Genomic DNA, 22,303 nt, shown 5'->3' with positions numbered 1-22,303 from the left:
GGGGGGAAGACAGGTGGTGGTGATGGTGGAGGGCACTTAAGGGGAAGAGCACTGGGTGTTGTATGGAAAACAACTTGACAATAAAATATTGAAAAAAATAAAAAAATAAATTAAAAAAATTTTAAAAAGTTACCTTTTTGTAAGTGGATGAACTGAGGTTTTGCAAGGAACACATCGCTGTGGTTGGGGGAAACTCCTTTAGTGCCTGGATAGCGGAGCCCGAATTGGCTCTGTCTCCACTCTGTTCTCTCTCCATACTAGCCTACCATCTTCTTTCTCTCTCTCATCTCTTTCTCACACAGATCTACATTCTAAAACCAACCACCGTCCATGAAAGAGGAGTCTCTTGGTTACTTTTGGCATATTAAAAATTCACAGCCAGAAATATTGAGACGCACAAGCCTTTCTTCCATTCGTGCTCTCTGATGTCCTCACTAGACCTCAGACTGCACAAAGGAGGAGACTGACTTCGTTGTTGTCATTAAGTTCAGAATTATTTTTACCAAATGTTTTTACTGAGCTATAATTGACATATAATGTTAGATTAATTTCAGATGTGCAGCATAATGATTAAGATATTTATATATATTATGAAATGAGCATTATAGTAAGTCTAGTTAACATCCACCACAATACATTGTTACAGATTTTTTCTCATGAGAACTTTTAAGATCTGCTCTCTTAGCAGCTTTCAAATATACAACACAGTATTCTTAACTGTGCATTACCTCCCCAGAACTTATTTTATTTTGTAACTGGAAGTTTGTACCTTTTGACCCTCTTTGCCCATTTTCGCCTACCGTTGGTAACTGATTCTTTTTTTTTTTTTTTTCACTCTATACCCAGTATATGGTATAGTGGCTCGGACAGCAGGTACTTTATAAAATTTGCTGAATGAATCATGAACCCACTAATTCTTACTTAAAAGACCCTGATATAGTAGGAATTAGCAAGCCATGGTCTCATTTATTAAACTGAGTCTCTCTCTCTCTCTCTCATGCACTTGAGAGAGAATGCACAAGCAGGTGAGGGGCAGACAGAGATGGAGACAGAGAATCTGAAGCAGGCTCTGCACTATCAGCACAGAGATGGATGTGAGGTTAGAACCTACACACTGTGAGATCATGACCTGAGCCGAAGTCAGACACTCAACCAACTAAACCACCCAGGTGCCCTAGGCTAGTGTCTCTTTAACAACCAACAGAATTCCCAACCCCACACCTACTTGCCACTTTGACATTTAAACCACACTCCCTCACTTATACCTCTTTTTAAAAACTTCTTGTGTTGGGGGAGGGGGGAATGTTCAAGCAAAATTGACTTCTTTGCATATCTACGACATTCTTTACTCTCTGCCAGACCTTTTTTTAAGCCTTGCCCAAAAGGAGATTATGTCTGTAATCCTGTCATACATAATGTTCTCTTTTCCCCCATTTCCCTCCAGCTCCCCACCCACTCCTACTCAAGCACTACCTAACTTTCTAATCCTGTTCAGTGTCTCTCAGGATTTCTTGACACAATTTTAATGATGCCAAGCCCTGAAGCTGGACATCAAAGGAATGAATCATGAAAAGTATCTATTCTGTCATAGATTTATTCAGCGTTCTGTGTCCTAGATTTGGGTGTGTGTAATGTGTGCAAACTGTTTTATTTTCAGCCACATACAGAGCCCACGTTGAAAAAGCACAAACCATTTGTAAAGTTTCTTACCTCTATTTTTTAACTTTACTCAAATAAAGAAACAGAATTAGTTCTATTGGAATTTTATTCACCTATTTATTTATTCATTTATTTGTTTATTTTTAGTATAGTTGCCAAACAACATCAGTGTACCACTTAGGGGCCTGACAGGTTCGTGTATTCCGCCATGTTCCTACACTCACCACAGGCGTAGCCACCATCGGTCCTGTTACATTGCTATTACAGTATCATTCACTATATGCCCTATATCCTCCCAAAACTGGAAGCCAGTGTCTCCCACTCCCCTTCACCCATTTTGCCCATCCCCCCAGGCCTCCCCCCTCTGGCAGCCATATGTTTGTTCTTTGTATGGTTTTGATGGAGTTGTGTTTGTGAGCAAGAGGCAAGGGCATGGGTATGTGCTGACGGGGTGAAGATAAAAGAAAAGGAAGATGGAAGCCAGTGAGGGGGGCCTCACATCAGTCTTGCATCCAGGTGCCTCTCTTACCCTGTGTTCTCTACCGTTTCTTCTCTGGCCCAAGTATGTGCTGGAATTTACACAGATGTAGATGATGAAGCCGTTGCAACTTGAAATCTGGCTCCCGAGGCAGTTTATCCCATTGTCTACACAGATGCCATTTGAGTGAGAATTTAGAAAATTCAGGAGTTTAGAAAATGATCTCCTCTGTCCGTGCCAGTGTCCTTGGAGCTCGTAGCACTTAGAAATAAAACGGGGCTCTCTGATGGGCTTCCGTGTGTATCCACAGGCAGATTTGGCAGATTGGCCACTTGGTATCCCTGGCTTGTGAATATTATTTTCTTCCCTAGGTCCTCCTCCTCCAAGAGCAGGGCCCCTTCAGTGAGTGAGCGCCATGCCAGCTGACAGAGAAGGGCACCCCCTCCCTCTGTGGCCAAATGGCCATAAACTATAAGCAGCTGTTGTTTTCCTAAATGTGGTTCAGAGCTTCTGTTCTCCAGTAGAGGGAACAATGGTGCCCTGAAGGTGTCTTTGGCACAAACCGAGGCTGATTCTCTAAGAAGAGTGTGTCTGTGAGTTAAATGATCCAAAATGGAAAGACAGTCTTGTCCAGAGTCCTGTCAGGCAACCCTCAGGTTAGAGACAGCTTTAGAAAACGGACACACTGGACTCAGTTCTGATCCAATGGGAGCTTTACAGAGGGTGCCAGGCTCAAGCCAGTGATAGCAAAAGCAAACTCTTGACCTTCTTGCTGTTTCATTTTCATCAAAGAAATTCAATCACACATCAAGGAATTGATCTTACACACGGCTGATTTTAAGCTTCACTTAGTGAAATTCCTCCCTGGAACTTGTTTCAGGAGAACAGAAAGTGGAGAAAAGTTAGCGGAAGTGAGAGTGAATCAGGTGCACTTTGATAGCAGCCAAACTCATTTCCTGTCTTTCAGGATTTCCCACCCTACAAAGAGGAAAGATACAAGCAGTTTTCAAGGGGGGTGGAAAGCATTTTCCCTAACTCAGAGTCTGCAGGTTCCAAGAAAATGACCACAAAAGTGCTGGTATGCATTCACTTACAGTTTTGTTAGTTTGTTTTTGTAAAAATGTCCATGGCTTTGCTTGGATTCTCAGACAAGTCTGCAGACCAGACGAGGTTATTTCTCATTGCTCTATCATTAGGGACAAGACCCTGAAAGTAGAGAGGTCCAATAGCGGAAGATGAACATGCTGTTGCCAAATTCCCTGAACAAGGAAACTGGTATCTACCACATTAATTCCCTCCCGAATGACATTATACCACACTCTACTACTACCAGCAGTGAAATAAGAAATTGGACTCTCTGCAACAATGCCATCCTTTCATGATACTCAGTATATTTCTTTTTTTATTTTCATTTTTTTATTTTTGTCTTTTATTTTATTTTTGAGAAACAGAGATAGAGAGTGAGCAAGGGAGGGGCAGAGAAAGAGGGAGACACAGCATCTGAAGCAGGCTCCAGGCTCTGAGCTGTCAGCACAGAGCCTGACGTGGGGCTCGGACCCACAGACTGTGAGATCATGATCTGAGCCGAAGTTGGACGCTTACTGACTGAGCCACCCCGGCGCCCTGTACTCAGTATATTTCGTAACAGCCTCTCTCTGTCTCTTGCCCCTGTGCCAGCAGGAACAGGCCATCCTTCTGGCCCAGAGAGACTCCCTACCTTACCTCCTGATTCTTGGCAAAAAAAAAAGTCTTGACTTGTCATGGTGGTCAAATGAAATTATTTTTGAATTTCATTTTCTAATTTTTTTTGTTGCTGGCATATAGACATTTGTCTTTCTTTTTTTTTTTTTTTAATGTTTATTTTTGAGAAACAGAACATGAGCCGGGGAGGGGCAGAGAGAGAGGGAGACACAGTCTTGACTAAAAGTATGGCTTGAGTACATTTTGTTCTTGTTTCCATTCTGAGCAGTACCTAAAAGAATTATTATAATCCAGGGCTATATAAAGGCATAAAACGGATTGAGATAAAATTGAGCTTATCTAGAGTTGACGCCTAAGTAACAACCGATGAACAATGTCTAGCTGTACTACAGGGTGGGTTCTGACATTAACTGGACAATTGGTGGAATCGTGAGGCAGCCAGACTTGACAAAGGGACATGTTTCCATGTCCAGACTCTCTCTCTCTCTGTTGCTATTTCTGTTGATTCTTTTCATAGTCCACTCTTGGCCCACCCCGAACTACTCAATTCCTTTTATCAGTGCTAATGTGATAATCGTAAAGAATTGTCAGTCATTTTTTTACTCATTCTGCAACTTTCCAAAGTTCAGACTTCACATAGAGAGCCTTCATCCAGTGTAGTGCCGTACCAAAAGTGCCATCCTTCTTATCTCACTAATACTCTAGGATGACACTGAATTTATCATCCAGGAGAAACGCTACACCATGACAACAGGTGTAAACCAAGACCATCTGGGCAAATTGGAACATGGTTACCGTATCCTGCACAAAACCCTGTGATGCTCAGGGATTTATTCTTCTCCATCACTTACTGTGCTCACATCACCTTCCTCATATTTGATCTCTTCTCCCAGATAAGAGAAAATGGTAGAAGATGCTTGGGAGCCAGAGGACAATGAATTCTAAGTTAAGAACTCCCTGAAGAGGGGCCCCTGGGTGGCTCAGTCGGTTAAGCCTCTGACTATTGATTTCAGCTTAGGTCACAATCCCAGGGTTTGGATCAAGCCCTGCATAGGGCTCCTTGCTAAGCTTGGAGTTGCTTACGATTCTCTTTCTCTCTTGGGGCGCCTGAGTGGCTCAGTCGGTTAAGTGTACAACTTCAGCTCAGGTCACGATCTCATGGTTTGTGAGTTCGAGCCCCACCCAGGCTCTGCACTGACAGCCTGGAACCTGTTTCAGATTTTGTGCCTCCCTTTCTCTGCCCCTGCCCCACTCCTGATCTGTCTCTATCTCAAAAATAGACAAACATTTTTTAAAAATGTTTGAAAGATCCTCCCTCCCTCTCCCTCCCTTTGCCCCTCTCCCCCACTTGCATTCTCTTTATATATAAAGTAAGGTTGTTTTTTTTAATTTTTAACCCACTGAAGAAAAATTGCCATTTTACAAAAGTCATGAACTTTGGCTGCTCCCTGTACTGCCGCCAGCTGAAGTTTTGCCCTTGAACCATCTCCTATTCTTTCACATGCCCTTAGGCCATGTCATATTTAAAACCTGAGTTTTCTCCACAAATTCCATATAAACTTAAAGCATCATTTGGTAATCAAGTAATCAGAAAAGCAACTACAGAATCTAGACCAGAATTGCCAGGAGTAAGGGATACAAGTCTTTCTTCTTTCCACAGATTCGAAATGTGGCGGCAAATCTCTGCGTGGACAGCAAGCACGGAGCCACAGGCACCGAGCTGAGGCTGGACATCTGTGTCAAGGATGGTTCTGAAAGGACGTGGTCTCATGAACAGGTATGCGGGGGGAGTGAGCGGGGCTGAGACAGGCGTGGAGGGATACAGCGAGAACAGACCTGTGGGCAGGGCGCGTGGACCTGTCACCAACCAACTCACTAGTTCTGTGAATTACTTCCCTCCTTTGTTTTCCGTGGCTTCTCAGAGCAGCTGTGATAATCAATGGAGATCATGTATAAAAATGTGCTTTAAATAATAGAAAGGACGGTAGAAATGTTGATTGTGACCCCAGGTTTGTATTTCCTTTCGAGAATGAGAGTTTTCAAACCACGGAAAGCCTGGATGGTATCATGCAACTCTTCCAACTAAATTTCATGGTTTTATTGAAAGACTCTTTGTTACTTTGTAAATTTTCGTGACTTTAACTAATCTTACTTTCCCCTCTGGCTGTCTATGGAAAAGAATACTCTACATACACCTCTTGTTGTAGCTGTTTGTAATCTTATACGTGAAGGTAACTTTGAAGCAGTAACATCTCTACATGGACTTCATGGGAGAGTGTAAGACTGTATTGCTTTGATTGAAAAGCTTTTCAGTGCAATTCTGTTTGTTGAGTGAGTTGTGATTCTCATCCACTTTGAAAATGGATGGTCTGTATGAGGGACTTTTCTCACACAGTGTCATTTGAAAAAGAGAAAGGACAGTGAGTAGAATCGAATCTGTCCCTTCTTATTGTTTTAATATTTAATTATGAAAAATAAAATAGGAAACTATATATAAATACATAAAAACTAATATAAAAACTGTATAAAAATATTATCACACATTTTGGTACACTCATTACACAGATTTAAAAAGGATCTACAGCTATTGCCATATTTTTTAAAGTTTGTTTGAGAGGGGAAGAGAGAGAGAGAGGGAGAGGGAGAATCCCACAAAGACTCCAACTGTTAGCGTGGCGCTGGGTGCGGGGCCGGAACTCATGGAACCATGAGATCATGACCTAAGCCCAACCCAGTAGTCTTAATGCTTAACCAACTGAGCTACCCAGGCATTCCTGCCAAATTTTTTAAAAGAATAAAATCTATAGATACAATTAAAGCCCCTTCCCCATCCTACTCCTCTCTCTCCCTCTACTAAAAGATACATCCCAAATCCAGGATAGTGTAACCTGCCCGTGTAATGCCCAAGTTGCAATATCCCCAACGGCCAGAGACCACCATGGAGACTGAGACACGCATGCAAAGGCAAAGGGCTTTATTACGGGTTCGAACTCGGACTCACAGACTTTTCCAGTGTAGTGGATCCGTGCTGTGAGCCCCAAACAAGGGCTGAGTAGGGTTTTTATGGGGTTTGGGAAGGGGGAGTCACAAGAAATTGTGACATAGGTACAGTGACCCAATCATAATGGTACAACAGTATTGGCAGCAGCTCTAACCATACACATTGTTCAGAGAGTTCGTTACTTTTGGCGGGACCCAATTACAACATTTAGAGTACCTTTAAAATCAACCAGTTAGAGGGTGAGCCTAGGGTCTTGTTTGGGTACTATCAGGTTAACTTTAACACTAGGTCACAGGGTCCTATCTAAAGTTCCCATCTGCAGGCCTCACCCTTAGGAATGTGGAGAGAGGTAGCTGGCTTTCCCTGATCGGGTGTTGCGAAGGTGATCTCTCTTGCTCTAGGCAATGTGTAACTGCCTGATAGTTTCCGGGAACTGAACCTAGGCCTTCTAGATCAGAGGGAAACATAAAGCCTGTCATGGAGTCTGTTTGGTTTAGACTTGTGTCCTTACACCCGTGCTTTGTTTGCCAGAAGTGTCCATAATGCCTCTCTTGAAAACTGGAAGCAGTAGACAAGCAGTTTCTGGCAAGGCTGTCGTCCTCTCCTTTAGTCTGTTCTTCAGGATCCTTCTTGTATGTCACACTAGTGAAGACCCACTGCACTTAGCCCAGGAGCTTGAAGAGTCGTTCAAGTGTGTCGTGCTGGCACCTGCCCATCCCCACCCCACTGTCCCCTCCTCCCGCATCTGCAGCCTGCACTGCCCGGCCAGAGCAGCCTGAGACAGCAAGTGCACAGCACAGCCCTGGAGAGCCGCCCGGCCCGGCCCACTCCGCCCGCCCCTCGCCGCCTCCCACCCCAGCCTCGAGGTGCTCCTCAAGGATCACGGGCTTGCCGTCAGGCCCACCGAGATTTCAGCCACTCCAACCTTGTGAAACGGTTAGAGCTTTCTAAGCTCAGCTCCCTCCTCTGTAAATAAGGATATTATACTCACCTCACAAACAGAGTTCTAATGAGAATAAGTCACGTCTAGGATATAACAGCATCTTGCAGGTGGGGTAGGGGCAGAATCAATATATTTTCCCCTCCGCCTTCTGACATCTCCTTCCCCAGCTCACTTTATACTGACTCCAAGTTAGAAATCTCGCTCGGGCCCAAGGCAGCTGCCAAAACTCATTCACTCAAATATATTCCCCAGGATATGGACGTTTATCAGATGGGGTTTAAAGAAGGTCTGCAGCTCCAGGATTTACTGATAGGAATGAAATGTCGTAAACGCTGACTTGCCTCCTCCTGCCTCCACCTCTTTCTATGAGCACCGCAGGGACGTTACCAGGGATGTGAGGAACAGTGCTGGCTTGTCACCTTTAAGAAGCAATTCCTGCTTCAGGCTGGGAGCCAGAGGGAAGGCTTCACAGACCTATCAGTAAGACCCACATGTACAGTGGGAAAGGATATTTTCAAAAGAAAAAGAAGCATGCCACAAGAAAAACCTATGTCTGTTAGGCTGACTTCCTCTCTACCACTGCTCTGCTGTCCAAGCCGGGGACGCACCTAGCTAGCTGGTTCATAGGAAGCACATGTGCCTGCCTGAATGCCTGAATCAGGTTTAATATTTCTATCCCCTGGCACGTTCCAGGGTGAAATATGCTCTGGACCACAGATTTTATTTGACAGCTGAAAAATAAATATAAATAAAGTCAACTATATGGCATACGCTTTAAAAATGGTTGGTTTATTCTCCCTGCCCCAGGTTGAACCACAAAAATCTGTGGCGTGTAATTCAAGAAATAGTCACCAGAGGGCAGCACTAGACAAGCAGACAACTATGTAAGAGAAACAAAAAAGACCAGTTAATACAGCTCTTTAAAAAGATTTCTTCCCTAGAGATTTCTGAAAAGAGCTACAGAGAGATTAAACAAAGTTGACAGGAGGTAAAACAAAACAAGAAAAAGAGTGATATTGAAATATATGTCACCATGTATTGACTTGGTGATTAAAACATTACTGCTGCTTTGTTTTTCTGATAATTAACTGTAAGCTTTATTCACTGTATTACTCAATGACTTACATGAATTAAGACTTATTCTCCTACATTTACATTAAAATCCCTGGAAGAAAAAAGAAGTATATCCGAGCAGGAAAGTTATAGGTATTCTTTTTGATTCGAAAGCATTCAAAGAACACAAAAGGGGCATTTATTAGAGTTGAAATGATCGTTTTTAACAAGTGGCAAAAATAAAACACACATGAATATACAAAATAATTACATGGGGAAATAGTGGATAGTCTATTGAAGCACCTGAATAAGAAAATGCCTTTTGTTGCAGAACACCAGTGACGGCTAATTTGGCTTCTATGAAGGAAGCAATTTGTGCCATTCTTTTTTCCAGGGACATCTATTTAGCTGCTTGAGATCACTGTAGCATTGTGTACTGGCTTTCAGGTTCCTTTAGGGACCAAAAAAGAAAGAGAAAATAGAACTTAATAAGACTGTGAGGGCTGGAAAGAATACCCTCCCAATGCCATGGCGAGGCCAAGGGAGAGGAGAGGAGCGGAGGTAGAGTCCTCCGTGGCCTACAGTTTGGACAGGCAGCAGGCCTACAGTTTGGACAGGCATGGATCCCATGCAGGGGAGGAGCACTGCGCAGAGCAGGCCCGCCCCCGCTGAAGAAGCGGGCTCCCTCTGCAAGACCTGGAGAGGAGACGTGCGGACAGAGACAGGGGCAAGTCCGTGCACGTGGTGGAGGACGGATTCCGGGACACGGGGCCGCGCTCTCAGAACGGGGCGTACTGCTGGGTTCCAGCTGCGAGGAGGAACACACGGCACCTCAGATGCCTGCCAACCACATAACCAGAAAGTAAAACATGACTACCCATGGAGAGAAACACATTTTCAATCTTCTTAAATCAGGTAGCGAAATCAAGGTAATACATGTATTTGCAGTAGTACGTCTAGTGAGCTTAGTCATATGATCCAGCATAAACCCACACAACACGACACACACCGCACTGATAGGAAAGCAAAGACGTAGGCATTAGGTATCTGGCTCTATATTTAAAAGTATCACTTAAAAGGAACAAGCGGGGAGATTAACATCAACTCACTCTAAAATTGAGGGATTCGATGTTGAAAAAAATCAAGAGTTATTGTACAGGAAACCTGAATGAAATCTAAATATTTCCATCAGTAAGGAGCAGCCCAAGGGGAAGAGACAAACTATAAATGTCACAATAACATCGTAAAATGCAAACCATGAAAATAACTTTCATAACGTCTGCTTGTTTCTGGTTTGACAAAACGGCACGCAAGAAAATGTGCCGAATGAATGAAAGGCTGGCTGCCTGATTGGTTTGACGTGGCCGTTAGGATAAGATAAACGGCAATAGAAAGCGCTTCAAAGATGTGAGACAGAAAAATTTTAGCTAACGGGAGTTTCAGAAGAATGAAGCAGTTGATATAATCTGAACATATGTCACTTGGGGTGCAGGAAAGCAGTCACCAGGTAATCACAATTATGGTGGTAGTGATGGTGGTGGTGATGCACATAGAACCCTGTGGAGCCCACCAGCTAACGACCAACCGACAACCCTAACAATGATCATCGCACTGTAACAACAAGCCTAGAAACCAGAAAAAAAGTCGCCTAAGGAGCCATGGGATATAATTGGGATAATAGATGAATATGATCCAGTTAATAAAAAATAAAAATAAAAAGAAAGCAAGAAGTAAAATATATTTTTTTCCTCGACTGTATACTGAGGAACTGAGCAGGAAATCAGCCCCTTTCGAGTCTGGCCTTCTATGTGTACAGAAACCAAAAAGAGAAGGAGAGGCAGAGAGGGGAAATAAGAACAAAGCAGTCAAGACCACTAGTTCCTGCATGGGTTGGACTGTTTATAGTACCAAGGAAGTGTGTTATTTAAATGAAATTAAGACTTAATCAGTACCAATGTCAGGTTTATAGGACAGGAAATTTCTGTTTCAGGAATAGGTAACCAAGCCAAGAATCACTGAAGATAAAAGTTCAAAAAATAATATTTTTGTTGATATTATCATAACTAGACACAAACAGCCCAGATTCATTTAAAGAACTAACAAGACCAACTACTTTCTTATCAGTTATCCTGATGTAGTTTCTAGTTAATAGAATGAATGCAAGTTTTCATTTATTCAATAGAAATTTTACTGGGCATTTATTGTATGTCCTAAATTGTTCTTTATGCTAGAAATGTAAAGATAAGAAAGATATTAATCCTACCATTAAGGATCTCACTGTCTAGTGAGGGATACAGACACATAAATGGACAGTCATGACGAAATAAGGTAAAAAGGATAAGGAGTCAGGGGGGGTTAAAAAAAAAAAGGCCTCTTAGTTGGGTGGGCACCTGAACTAAATCTTAGAGAACTGATGAGCATGAACTAAGTTGGCTGGTAAATGTTGGCCTTCCGACCAGAACATGAACAAAGTCACAGAAGGGACAATAGAGCCTGATTAGTGCCAAGAACTACAAATGTGCTTGAACTGAGACACAACTTTATATTAGTTTCAGTTGTATAACGTAATGACCTGATATTTGTATATATCGTGAAATGGTCACTACGGTAAGTCTTGTAAACACATATCACCACACATAGTTACAGAATTTGTCTTTCTGGTGGTGAGAACAGTTCAGATCTACTCTCTTAGCAACTTTCGAATGATTTGTTGTAGCTGGAACATGAACTAAAGGGAAAGGAATGCAGCTGGGGAAAAAATGGCAAAGGCCGGACTGTGGAAATTTCTTTATATGTTAAAGAGTTTGAACTATATTCTCTAAGGGTTATGTGAAAACCTCATTAAATTTCAGGTTGAATGGTAATATGGTCAAAAAGTTATGAAGGAACCAAAAAAGGAAGGTGGAACAGAAACCAATCAGGAAGTCATTTCAGTAGTCCGGTCAAGAAATATTGAGAGCAAAGGTAGTGGAGATAGAGATAGAGAAGGGGCTACTTCTAGCAATATTCAGGAGACAAACGTGGTAAGAGTTCCTAATGGATTAGGCAGTGAGCCTAAGGGAGACTAAGGAGGTAAAGATGAAAGACTCCCAGCTTGGCAAGTGAGTGGTGTGACCACCAGTTAAAACAAAGTAAAGGAGTAGGAACAGGTTTAGAAGAACAGAAAATCAACTTGAATGCAAGATATTTTAAATTTGAGATGTCCATGGGACGTGCAGATGGGAAATGGTACACAGAGTTGCACATGTTCCAGATGATAAGTTAACAGGGCTTTGGCGAGAGTTGCGCTGAGCATGTATAATACCAACGAGAGAGGGTCTAAGGACAGCGTCCGAGGGAGAGCCCCTGCTACACCTGTGGTAAGGAGACGGATAAAAGAGAAACATGAGCAAAACAGAGGTGTAGGCTACCAGACAGGCACAGTATTCCAGAAGCCAAGAGAGACGTGAGCTCTGATGTGAAGAGTGATCAAACCAGGAAGACCTCACTGACAGACACTTTTCCTGGACAAGCCATTCTTCTGCGTGGGATATAAGTGAATCCAAACATGTCTCAGTTCACAATCATACTGAAAGAAGAAAAAAAAGGAAAGAAAACTGTAGGAAGGGAGACCACACAATTTCTCTCCATGAATCTATTTCAAATGCCTAACCGAAAACCCTGTCCTTCTATTTAAGGCATTTCCGTTTGTCTTGTCTTCCAGGAAAACAGAATACAGTCACTCACTATTATGTGGGCAATCTACTTTCAGATGTTCGATGTAGAGCATTTCTTTCTGGTTTTCTTCCGACCACTTAACCCATTTTTTTTTTCAATCTTCACTGTTTTTGTTAGCCTATCACTTCACTGCTTTTTGTTAGCCATCCCTGGTATTTTGCCAGATTCTCTACATTTTTCTTACTGGGGTAGGACCTGGAAACTGAAATGTTCAGAGGGCCTGATCAGTGCCAAGTGTCTTATCTACAAACAGTTCAGCATTGCGCTCAGTTGTCTCAACAGGGCCCCTCTGACCACTCTTCATCTTGCAGTCCCCAGCTTGGCTTCACAAAGGCCGCCTTAAGTCCTATTGTAAGAATGATAGAACCTCACTGAAATCTTAGAATTGGAAGAAAGCCTGGGTCTCATCTAGTCCATTTCCCCACTTACTGAGGATTTCTCTACCGAACTCCTCAAGTGGTTGTCCAGCTCAAACTCAGGAAAACACCCTTCCCTTCTGGAAGTGCTTTTTCTTAATTTAATATATTACAAAATCCACTTAGTGCCCCAGAAATAGCATTTTTTAATATTTTTTTAATTTTTTTAAATGTTTATTTACTTTTGAAAGAGAGAGAAAGACAGAGCATGAGCTTCGAGGGGACAGAGAGAGAGAGAGGGAGACACAGAATCTGAAGCAGGCCCCAGGCTCTGAGTTATCAGCACAAAGCCCAATGCAGGGCTTGAACTCACGAACCGTGAGATCATGACCTGAGCCAAAGCAGGACACTTAACCGACTGAGCCACCCAGGCGCCCCAAGTAGCATTCTTTTAAATAATAGAATGGGATGGACACGATAGGATAGACTAAAATAGGAAAAGATTGGTTGGAATATCAGAGTCCATTAAATGCAGTAAGGACAATGATGGTTTCGTGAAGGGTCTGTTTTCACTGGGGAGGAGGAATCTGTGTGTGTGGGAACTGTATCTCTTCCTGTAGATACAGCCCAAAACTTTCTACACTGCCTTGCCGAGTTACTCTTACCAACTCCAGAAAACTAATTTGCCTCTTCTTTACTTCATTAAGCTTCGCTTTCATTTAAATAAAATTTTCAAACTGCTAGCATCAATCCAACTCAGCTCAGCTCCCGGTCTCGTCGCAGTTAATCTGCTTATTTGGGCTAACCGTGGAGCTTTTGATCCAGTAGCATTTTATCTAAATGAAGAATGTAAAAAGTTTCATTAAAGAGGTTCCTCCTCTCCCACCCACCCCCATCTTGCCCTTCCCACTCCCCTCCCTTTCTCTCTCTCCCTCCCTCCCTTTCTCCTGCTCTCCCTCTCTCTTTCTCTCCATGCCTCCCTCTGTTATTTTTCCTGGTTCCTAATTGGGAAATTCTTATTTGGACTTTGGGGCAGCCCAGGCCAAAGGTGCCACGGTTGCTGCTACAGAGCAAGGTGCCTTTTCCAGCTCCTCTAGTAAGCCTAGATGTAGTTCTTTTCGGGTCAGTCACAAAGCAAGAGTCAGTCCCACATTACGAAAAAACCTCCCCTTGCCCTCCAGACTCTCCAAGTTTAACTCACTGTCGCTCTTCTGCTGATGTTGTTTTGTTAGCTCTTTACATTTGGATGGAGAGAAGATATTCGGCCCGGGGAGCCTCTCCACACCCGGAAGTTCTGCTTCGATGCGATCTCCCACAACAGCCCGGTCACTCTCTACGACTGTCACGGCATGAAGGGGAACCAGCTCTGGGGATACAGGAAGGTAAGAAGCAGCTCGCTGCAGGCATTCTCCAGCCGCTGGGCTCAAGGTTTCTAATTCAAAGTTTGTTGGCTGATTAACACACTGTTTTTATTTAAATTGTTACCCGGACATAAGTATACACCTGTGGCGGGGCGCCTGGGTGGCTCAGGCCGTTGAGCATCAGACTTCCGCTCAGGTCATGATCTCACGGTCTGCGTAGGGTTCACCACCCAGTGCAGAGCCCACTTTGGATCTGCCTCTCTCTCTGCCCCTCCCCTGCTCTCTCAAAAATAAATAAAACATTTTTTAATCTACATATTTGGTTCATGCATTTGGAAATTACCAGCAAAGATTAGAGTAAGATAAAGTGGGCTGCAAGGGGCATTGCTTTTGGCTTCGCTTGCTATGTGTTCACCCATCACAATCAGTTATGTTTGGAAAATGGCTTGGGGTCACAAGATGCACGGCAAGTGAAGGGACGTGTCTTAACCCAGACAACTACCAGATGGAGGGACCACATACCCAAAAGACAAATGTACATGTGTGTAATTTTGAAGAACTTCAAGTCGCACATGCACACACACACACACACACACACACACACACACACACTAACATCCATTTATTATACATCTCAGTCCCATTTGCTTAGGAGATGTCTGGGTTAAAACAATTCGATTTACAAAAATCCACACGCCTGGAGACACAATTGTTGCAACCCTTCTATAGAAGCTAACCCATTTGTAATTTGGCCAAAATCCTGCCCAAATATAACAAATATGAACTTATTTGGGAGGCTTTAGGGTTTAAAGAATTGGGGCACCTAGGTAGCTCAGGTTAAGCATCCAAATCTTGATTTTTGTCTCAGGTCATGATCTCACGGTTTGTGGGATTGAGTCCCACATTGGGCTTTGCACTAACAGTGGGGAGCCTGGCTAGGATTCTCTCTCTCCCTCTTTCTCCCCTCCTCTGCTCTCTCTCATAAAATAAATAAATAAGCTTTAAAAAAAGTTTAAAGAATTATAAAGTTAACATTTAACGATGTAAAAGATAGTTCAAAAAGGAATATAAAAATCACATTTTATTGAGTTGATAAAAACAATTAAATTTTTATTTTAAAATATTTTCATTAAGTTGTCCTATGATAACTTTTTAGAATACTATACCATTTTTTCAACTTCTTTGGTTTTTTAAGGCAGAACTTGGCTGTCAATTAGCAAATACTCCGTGAGCTCTGTTCCACCCTTCATAGAACTGCCGGGGACCTTCCCAGCCAGGAAGATGATGCCCTCTCTTTGCCTTCTCACACTCCAGCATAATTCAGGCTTGCTCTAAACTATACAGAAAATGCCAGCCCCACCCCTGTAATCATGAGCTTTAGCAATCTGTGGTTGAGGTATCCTAAAGAATACTAAGAAAGCTAAAGGGAAGGGCTGCCTATGTGGCTCAGTTGGTTAAGCATCCAACTTTGACTCAGGTTGTGATCTCACAGTCTGTGGGTTCCAGCCCCGCATCGGGCTCAGTGCTGGCAGCTTGGAGCCTGGAGCCTGCTTTGGATTCTGTGTCTCCTTCTCTCTCTGCCCCTCTCCCACTCATTCTCTGTCTCTCTCTCAAAAATAAATAAATGTTAAAAAAAAAAAAGAAAGCTAAAGGGAAGAATCAGCAGAGAATCAATATTGAGTGGGGGTGTCACTGGTTTTGATACTTGTTCCCTCGATAAGCTTTCTGTTCTTCCCCTCTTAGCGGCTGACACCTAAAATTATACTCAAAGGCAGACCTATTTGTACAAGTACTTTGGGCACGACACCACTCCCCACAGTATCTAGCAGACTGGCTATGTGTCCAGAAAACGTACAACACATCAGTTATATCCTTCTGTTTTCCTTAGGAAATGCATCATAGATGATTAATCTTGGCAACCCCTTTGTTATTCAGTGTGATACAAGCTACGGGGGTGCCATAATCAAGTTGTTTTGTTTTTATGGTTATATTCGGGCCTTTAAGAAGTTACTTTCTGGGCACATCGATAATATATCTGATTCACCATTTCCCTCGTAGGCTGGTTGTCCCTAAGGAACAGACCGTTTCTCATTATTGTACATTTATAGCATGAGAGACAGAACACTCAATGTGCAATTAAGCCAAGAAAATACAGTTGTTTTCATTAGGGAGCTTACAAAAGCTTACAGATGGATAAAACCAACTAATACACATGCACACAGAGCTCCTGGAGAGGAAAAAAAATGGCTGTGGTGATTTCAAGAGGTAACTCTTATAGCTTTAACATTGTAAACCTTCCGGGACCCTAAGGGACTTATGAAAGGGAACCACTACTAGATGCACTTGTGCTGTGGCTCCTTTTCTCAGATGCTTTTGTAGCTGTTGGCCTGCATTACTTAGCAAAAGGTTACATTCACTATGTATTTATATAACAAGCAAGGTATTTATACATAATCAGGAACAAGCCAAAGACTCAAAATGGAAAGTTTCTGAAATATCTCATCTTGGTCGATGACTCACGCTTATTTCAGATGCACCTGTTTTTGGAAGTGCTTCTTGTTTATTCCATGGACTAGTCCCAAGGCATAAAGAGAGAAGTGTCTCCTGGGTGTTACCTTGTTTATTTGGATGCTTTACTTGGCCGTGGGAGCTCCCAGATCTTTTGAGTTTAACATCTTTTGAGTCAGCTTTGGCGCTCCCTCATTTTATTAGCATATTCATGAGTAAACAGGATTCCTAAGACTCTACTAATTGCCTATAGGACCAGAGTGGGCCATTCCTAAGCTCCTAAGGTAATCATCATCATCATCTCCAACTGTTAAGGAGGCACTGAGCTGGTGCTTTATACATATTACCTCAAACCTCACAACCACCTAGATTCTATTATGTATAATTCACAGAGGGAGAAACCGATACTAACATATTTGTGCCAGAGCCAACATTCAGATTCAAGTGCATCTGGCGTTAAAGTCTTTAGCTTTGGGCACCTGGGTGGCTCAGTAAGTTGAGCATCTGATGTCGGCTCAGGTCATGATTTCACGGGCCCGTGAGTTCAAGGCTCATATCAGGCTTTGTGCTGACAGCTCAGAACCTGGAACCTACTTCCGATTTTGCATCTCCCTCTCTCTCTGCCTCTCCACCACTTATGCTCTCTCTCTCAAAAACTAAAAAGAAAAAAATTTTTAATTTAAAAGAAATAAAAGATGAAGTCTTTAGTTTTTCCTCGGCTACACTCTTAAGAAATCAGATCAGTATTCCCTGGGAGAGTTCCCCATGCCTACTGGATTCAGCACCACAGATAGCAGCCAACCCCTCCTCCCAGATTTGTGACAACTTCTTGGAAAAGGAAAAGTGGCCAGATGCTACTTTGCTTGAGTGGGTGAAGGTTGTTGTCAGGTCCCACTTTCTGACCCCATGGCAGCTGTTGGCTTTCAGTTGTAATTTTGTTTTCAGGAAGACTTTGGGTTGTTTCCCAGCTTTATTGAGATATAATCATCATAGAACATTGTATGCATTTAATTACAATGTAATAATTTGATATACGTATATATTGCAAAGTGACCACCACTATCAGTTAATACATCCATCACCTCACATAGTTACAGTTTTTTACACTTGATCTTAGCCAAAAGGCCAAGAAGCAATACATAGTTACAGATTTTTGTGTGATGAAGACTTTTATGCTCTACTCTCTTAGCAACTTTCAAATATACAACACGATATTATTAACTATAGTCACCAAGCTATGCATTACATCCCTAGAACTTATTCATCTTAAAACTGGAAGTTTGTACCTTTTAAATTTTTTTTTTGAGAGACAGAGAGAGATAGCACGAGTAGGGGAGGGTCAGAGAGAGGGAGACACAGAATCTGAAGCAGGCCCCAGGCTCTGAGTTGTCGGCACAGAGCCCAATGCAGGGCTCGAACCCACGAACCATGAGATCATGACCTGAGCCAAAGCCAGAAGCTGGACACTTAACCAACTGAGCCACCCAGGCACCCCTAGAAGTCTGTACCTTTTGACCACCCATAACCATTGCCCCCAACCAACCCACCCTCCCCAGATTTCAGTTATTCTTAGATATGGGTCATCGCCACCACAAAAAAAAGGGGATGGGGATAAGGATCCCTACTTTATTGTCTCGTAACTAGGCTTTCTTATACCATTGTGTCCACGGATAAAGAATCTCATTCTTGGTTTTTCTTTTACCACCAGGGGGACCCCCTCTTTCAAAAACAATGATTTATTAAAGTGACCTCAGTAAAAATCTTTAAATTATCAACCAATATCCAAAACAAAAAACTCTCTTCCCTCTTTTTCAACCCCTATGTCTGATTAGTCACTAAGACTTGTCAGCCCCCTCCTTAGCCAATATCTCTAAAATCTGTCCCCTCTACCATGTCTATAGCCCCTTGCCCTACTGTAGCCCTTCTTATCTGACCCCTGGATTATTGTTAAGAGCTACCTTGACCTACCTCTTATCCCTTCCCCCTCTAATCCAACTTCCCTTGTGAAGTCAGAGAGAGTTTCTACAAAATCTGGTCATTGCATTCCTCTGCTTTGCAATTTTACTTGGTTTCCCACTAAGAAGAAGATCAAGTGCCTTTTTGTAGTTCTTATCCTGACCCTTCACAATCTGGTCAACATAATGAGTGTTTATGAAGCCTAATATATCCCAAACTGTAATCTGATCTTGAATAAATTATTTTGCATCTATGATTTTCAACTTCCTTATCAACATAATAGGGATAATAATTAAGTGAGCTAAACCTTGGAAAAATTAGCAGTTTCTGACTACATGATCAAATTTACATCCATGTGGGTGACAGATGCACTTTTTACATTGAAGAAAATACCATATTAGTATGCCACATCACAACAGTAACCTGTCTTAAGAAGTGTTAACTGTTGCTCCCGCCACCCCAAAAATTAAGAGCTATGTCCCCAGTTCCCTTCCTTTTAAATATTCTTATAGGTGTATAGCATATGTTTAATTTCCTAGATGTATACCTGAGGTGAGAATTTGAGGGTGTTTTATTTGAGAGCTGGTCCCCCCAAAATCTTGGTAGGAAGTAGGTAAGTGAACAAGGAAGAAATAGGAGTCAATAAGTCAAAGCAAGTGCCCCTGTGAGCAATTAGAACTCAGTCCTACTAAAGACCTCTAGAAATGGTATAGAGCATATATCAGAGAGCAAATAAAATAACTTAATATTTGGTTAAGATTATTCCTGAAGGAAAGGGAGTTTATTATCAGATGTCTCTGGGCTGTTGCTCTTACAGACAGAACTATTGCTGAGACCAGAAACAGCTCTTGGGGCGGGAGGTACAGTGGCCCAGTGTTGGGGGCTGGGGGACATGCACTGCGTTGCATGACCTGAGAGCTACAGGCAGCGTGCAGATTCTACATGAGAATCGAGTTCCTCCACATTTTGATCAACACTTGGCATTGTTTCTTTTCCTTTTCCTTTTCTCACTGTGGCTGTAGGGCAACATCACATGCTCGTTAGCTGTCTCGGATATCTTCCTTGTGAAGGACCCGTTATGTATTTTCACCATTTTTTTTTAATGGGTTGTTTGACTTTTTCTGAGAAATGTTTGGGAGGACATTTAAAATATATCTAGATACAAGTGCTTCGTTCAGTATACATATTGTAAATATCTTATTCCAGCTGAGGGCTTACCTTTTCTCTCTCATGGAATATCTTGATAAAGAGTTATTCTTTATCATTAGTGCTTTTTGTATCTTCTTTAGGAAATATGTGCCCACACCAAAGTCATGAAGATAGTCTCCTAAGTCATCTTTGGAAGACTTACTGTTTAATCTTCTGCATTTTGGTGTATAATTCCTTGAAATATTTTTATGTGTACAAGGTAATATGGGGTTGATTCTTTATTCATATTTATCTCAAACTGATCAATCATCTTTTATTTAAAAAGACCATTTTCTTTCCCACTACATGTGAATATCACTTTTTGTCATAGTCAAGGGGCCTTATATACATGCGTTTATCTGTGAATCCTCAAGCTTTTACCATCTAAGACTAAATAGTCTTAGCCATATAGAAAGTAACCTAATGGAAATAAACTAACTTAATCTAATAATAGGTATATCCAAAACCCCATGACAGCCACTTATTCACAGTGGAGAGATGTTGAATCTTTTCTCCAGAGCCCGAGAATAAAATACCATGGCAGCTGTTGTCACTTCTGTTTTATATCATACAGCATAACCCACCCAGAGTAATCAAGCAAGATAAAGAAATTAAAAGGCATGAGAATTGGAAAGGACCAAATAAAACAGTCAATTCACAGATGACATAGTTGGATATATAGAAAATACAAAAGATTACACATCTAAACCATCAAAATTAATAAATACCTTTAGCATAGTCTGGGATACAAAGTAAATATAAGAAAAGCAAATGTCAGGGCATCAGGGTGGCTCAATCGGCTCAGCATCTGGCTTCAGCTCAGGTTATGATCTCCCAGTTCGTGAGTTTGAGCCCCACGTGAGGTTCTGTGTGGACAGTTCAGAGCCTGGAGCCTGCTTCAGATTCTGTGTCTCCCTCTCTCTCTGCCCTTCCCCTGCTCACACTCTGTTCTCTCTGTCTCTCAAAAATAAATAAACATTAAAATATTTTTTTAAAAAAAGAAAAGCAAATGTTTATATGTCAGCCACAAAAAAGAAACAAAATTACATTTAAAAAATTATTTCTTTTGATCACCATGAAAACCATCACATGAGCAAAAACAAATCTCACAACAGATGTGAAAGACCTTTACACAAAGAGCTACAAAACATCACGAAGGAATTTAAAGTTATATAGAGGGATCATGTTTAAGGATAAGATTCAATATTGTGAAGATAATAGTTCTCGAAAGGGTATGTACATTTAATGCAAAACCGATCCAAATCTCAGCAGATTTATTTGTCTGAATTGATAAACTGATTCTGAAATTTATATGGTAATGAAAGGGTCAAGAATAGCCAAGAAAATGTTAACCAAGGCAAAGAACAAATATCAAACATTATGAAAGCACCAGGTTCCAGGACACTGTAAAAGTTCCCAGAAGGCAGTGTGCTCCGTGCATAAGGTAAGCCTGACCATGACACTCTAGAAGGCAAGGCCTGGGCGTTGTTTTTTGAAGCTCCTAAAACATTCTTATGGGCAACCAGATGGAGAATTCCTTTTCAAGCTCCAGTGTTTACCTACTTTCTTTACCCTGTTCCTCCCTCTTGTTTTAGTTGGAATTTGCCCCCCATTTGTATTCCTGTACCATTTTGTTTCTTCCTTTGTACCTGTAAATTGTATCCTGCATGGTTAATCTTCCTTTATAGATGTTAGCTACCTGAGGGCAGGAACTTTTTCTTTTATTTCTGGATGGCCTGCTTATTATCTATTATATAGAAGTTACTAAGTAAGCATTTTTTTTACCTGTGTCACAAGTGCATTTTATTTTATTTTTTTTAACATATGCAATTATTTTCCATCATTTACAATACGGTAGTTACAATGACACTCCAAACAGAAAAGCAAAGTAATAAATCAAAACCCAACTTCTATTTCATGTAATTAGACTTATACAGAAATTAGAAGGTTAAGTACCAACTAGTTAATCACCTAATTTCACAGCTATCTGAAGTGGCAATCGTTATAAAGCAGCTTATGTATGATACATTCAAGATACATGATACAATTTATTACTTGCCCATAAGCTAAAACACAGCCTGCTTAATACTTTTCCTCTTAGGACTGCCTTTGCTGCATCCCAGAGATTTTGGATTGTTGTATTTTCATTTTTGTTGGTTTCCATATATTTTTTAATTTCTTCTCTGATTGCCTGATTAATGCAATCATTCTTTAGTAGGGTGGTTTTTAACCTCCACATTTTTGGAGGTTTTCCAGACTTTTTCCTCTGGTTAATTTCAAGCTTCATAGCATTGTGATCTGAAAGTGTGCATCGTATGATCTGTATTTGTTTATACTTATGGAGGGCTGCTTTATGCCCCAGTATGTGATCAATCTTGGAGA

The 22,303-nt window shown here is 41.7% G+C and overlaps 1 protein-coding gene, 1 long non-coding RNA gene and 1 pseudogene across 2 annotated transcripts in view; 1 reads left to right on the top strand and 2 right to left on the bottom strand.

The window, feature by feature from the left end:
* GALNTL6 (polypeptide N-acetylgalactosaminyltransferase like 6) overlaps positions 1-22,303 on the top strand; it is a 1,123,375-nt gene that overhangs the window by 1,088,984 nt on the left and 12,088 nt on the right. The window contains exons 11-12 of the mRNA XM_029938762.1: positions 5,499-5,615; positions 14,141-14,290. Of these exons, the coding sequence (XP_029794622.1) occupies positions 5,499-5,615; positions 14,141-14,290 (267 nt within the window). The remainder of the gene's footprint in view (positions 1-5,498; positions 5,616-14,140; positions 14,291-22,303) is intronic.
* LOC115291304 lies at positions 9,012-14,331 on the bottom strand. Its single transcript, XR_003908397.1, has 2 exons — positions 14,110-14,331; positions 9,012-9,286 (listed from the first exon to the last, which is right to left on the bottom strand). It is a non-coding gene; the product is annotated as an uncharacterized LOC115291304 (long non-coding RNA).
* On the bottom strand, positions 17,770-17,914 carry LOC115302882 (annotated as a pseudogene).

Source organism: Suricata suricatta, chromosome 1 (genome assembly GCF_006229205.1).
Source record: "Suricata suricatta isolate VVHF042 chromosome 1, meerkat_22Aug2017_6uvM2_HiC, whole genome shotgun sequence".
In the NCBI taxonomy this organism is placed as follows: Eukaryota; Metazoa; Chordata; class Mammalia; order Carnivora; family Herpestidae; genus Suricata; species Suricata suricatta.
This window is presented reverse-complemented; position numbering and strand designations above follow the sequence as displayed.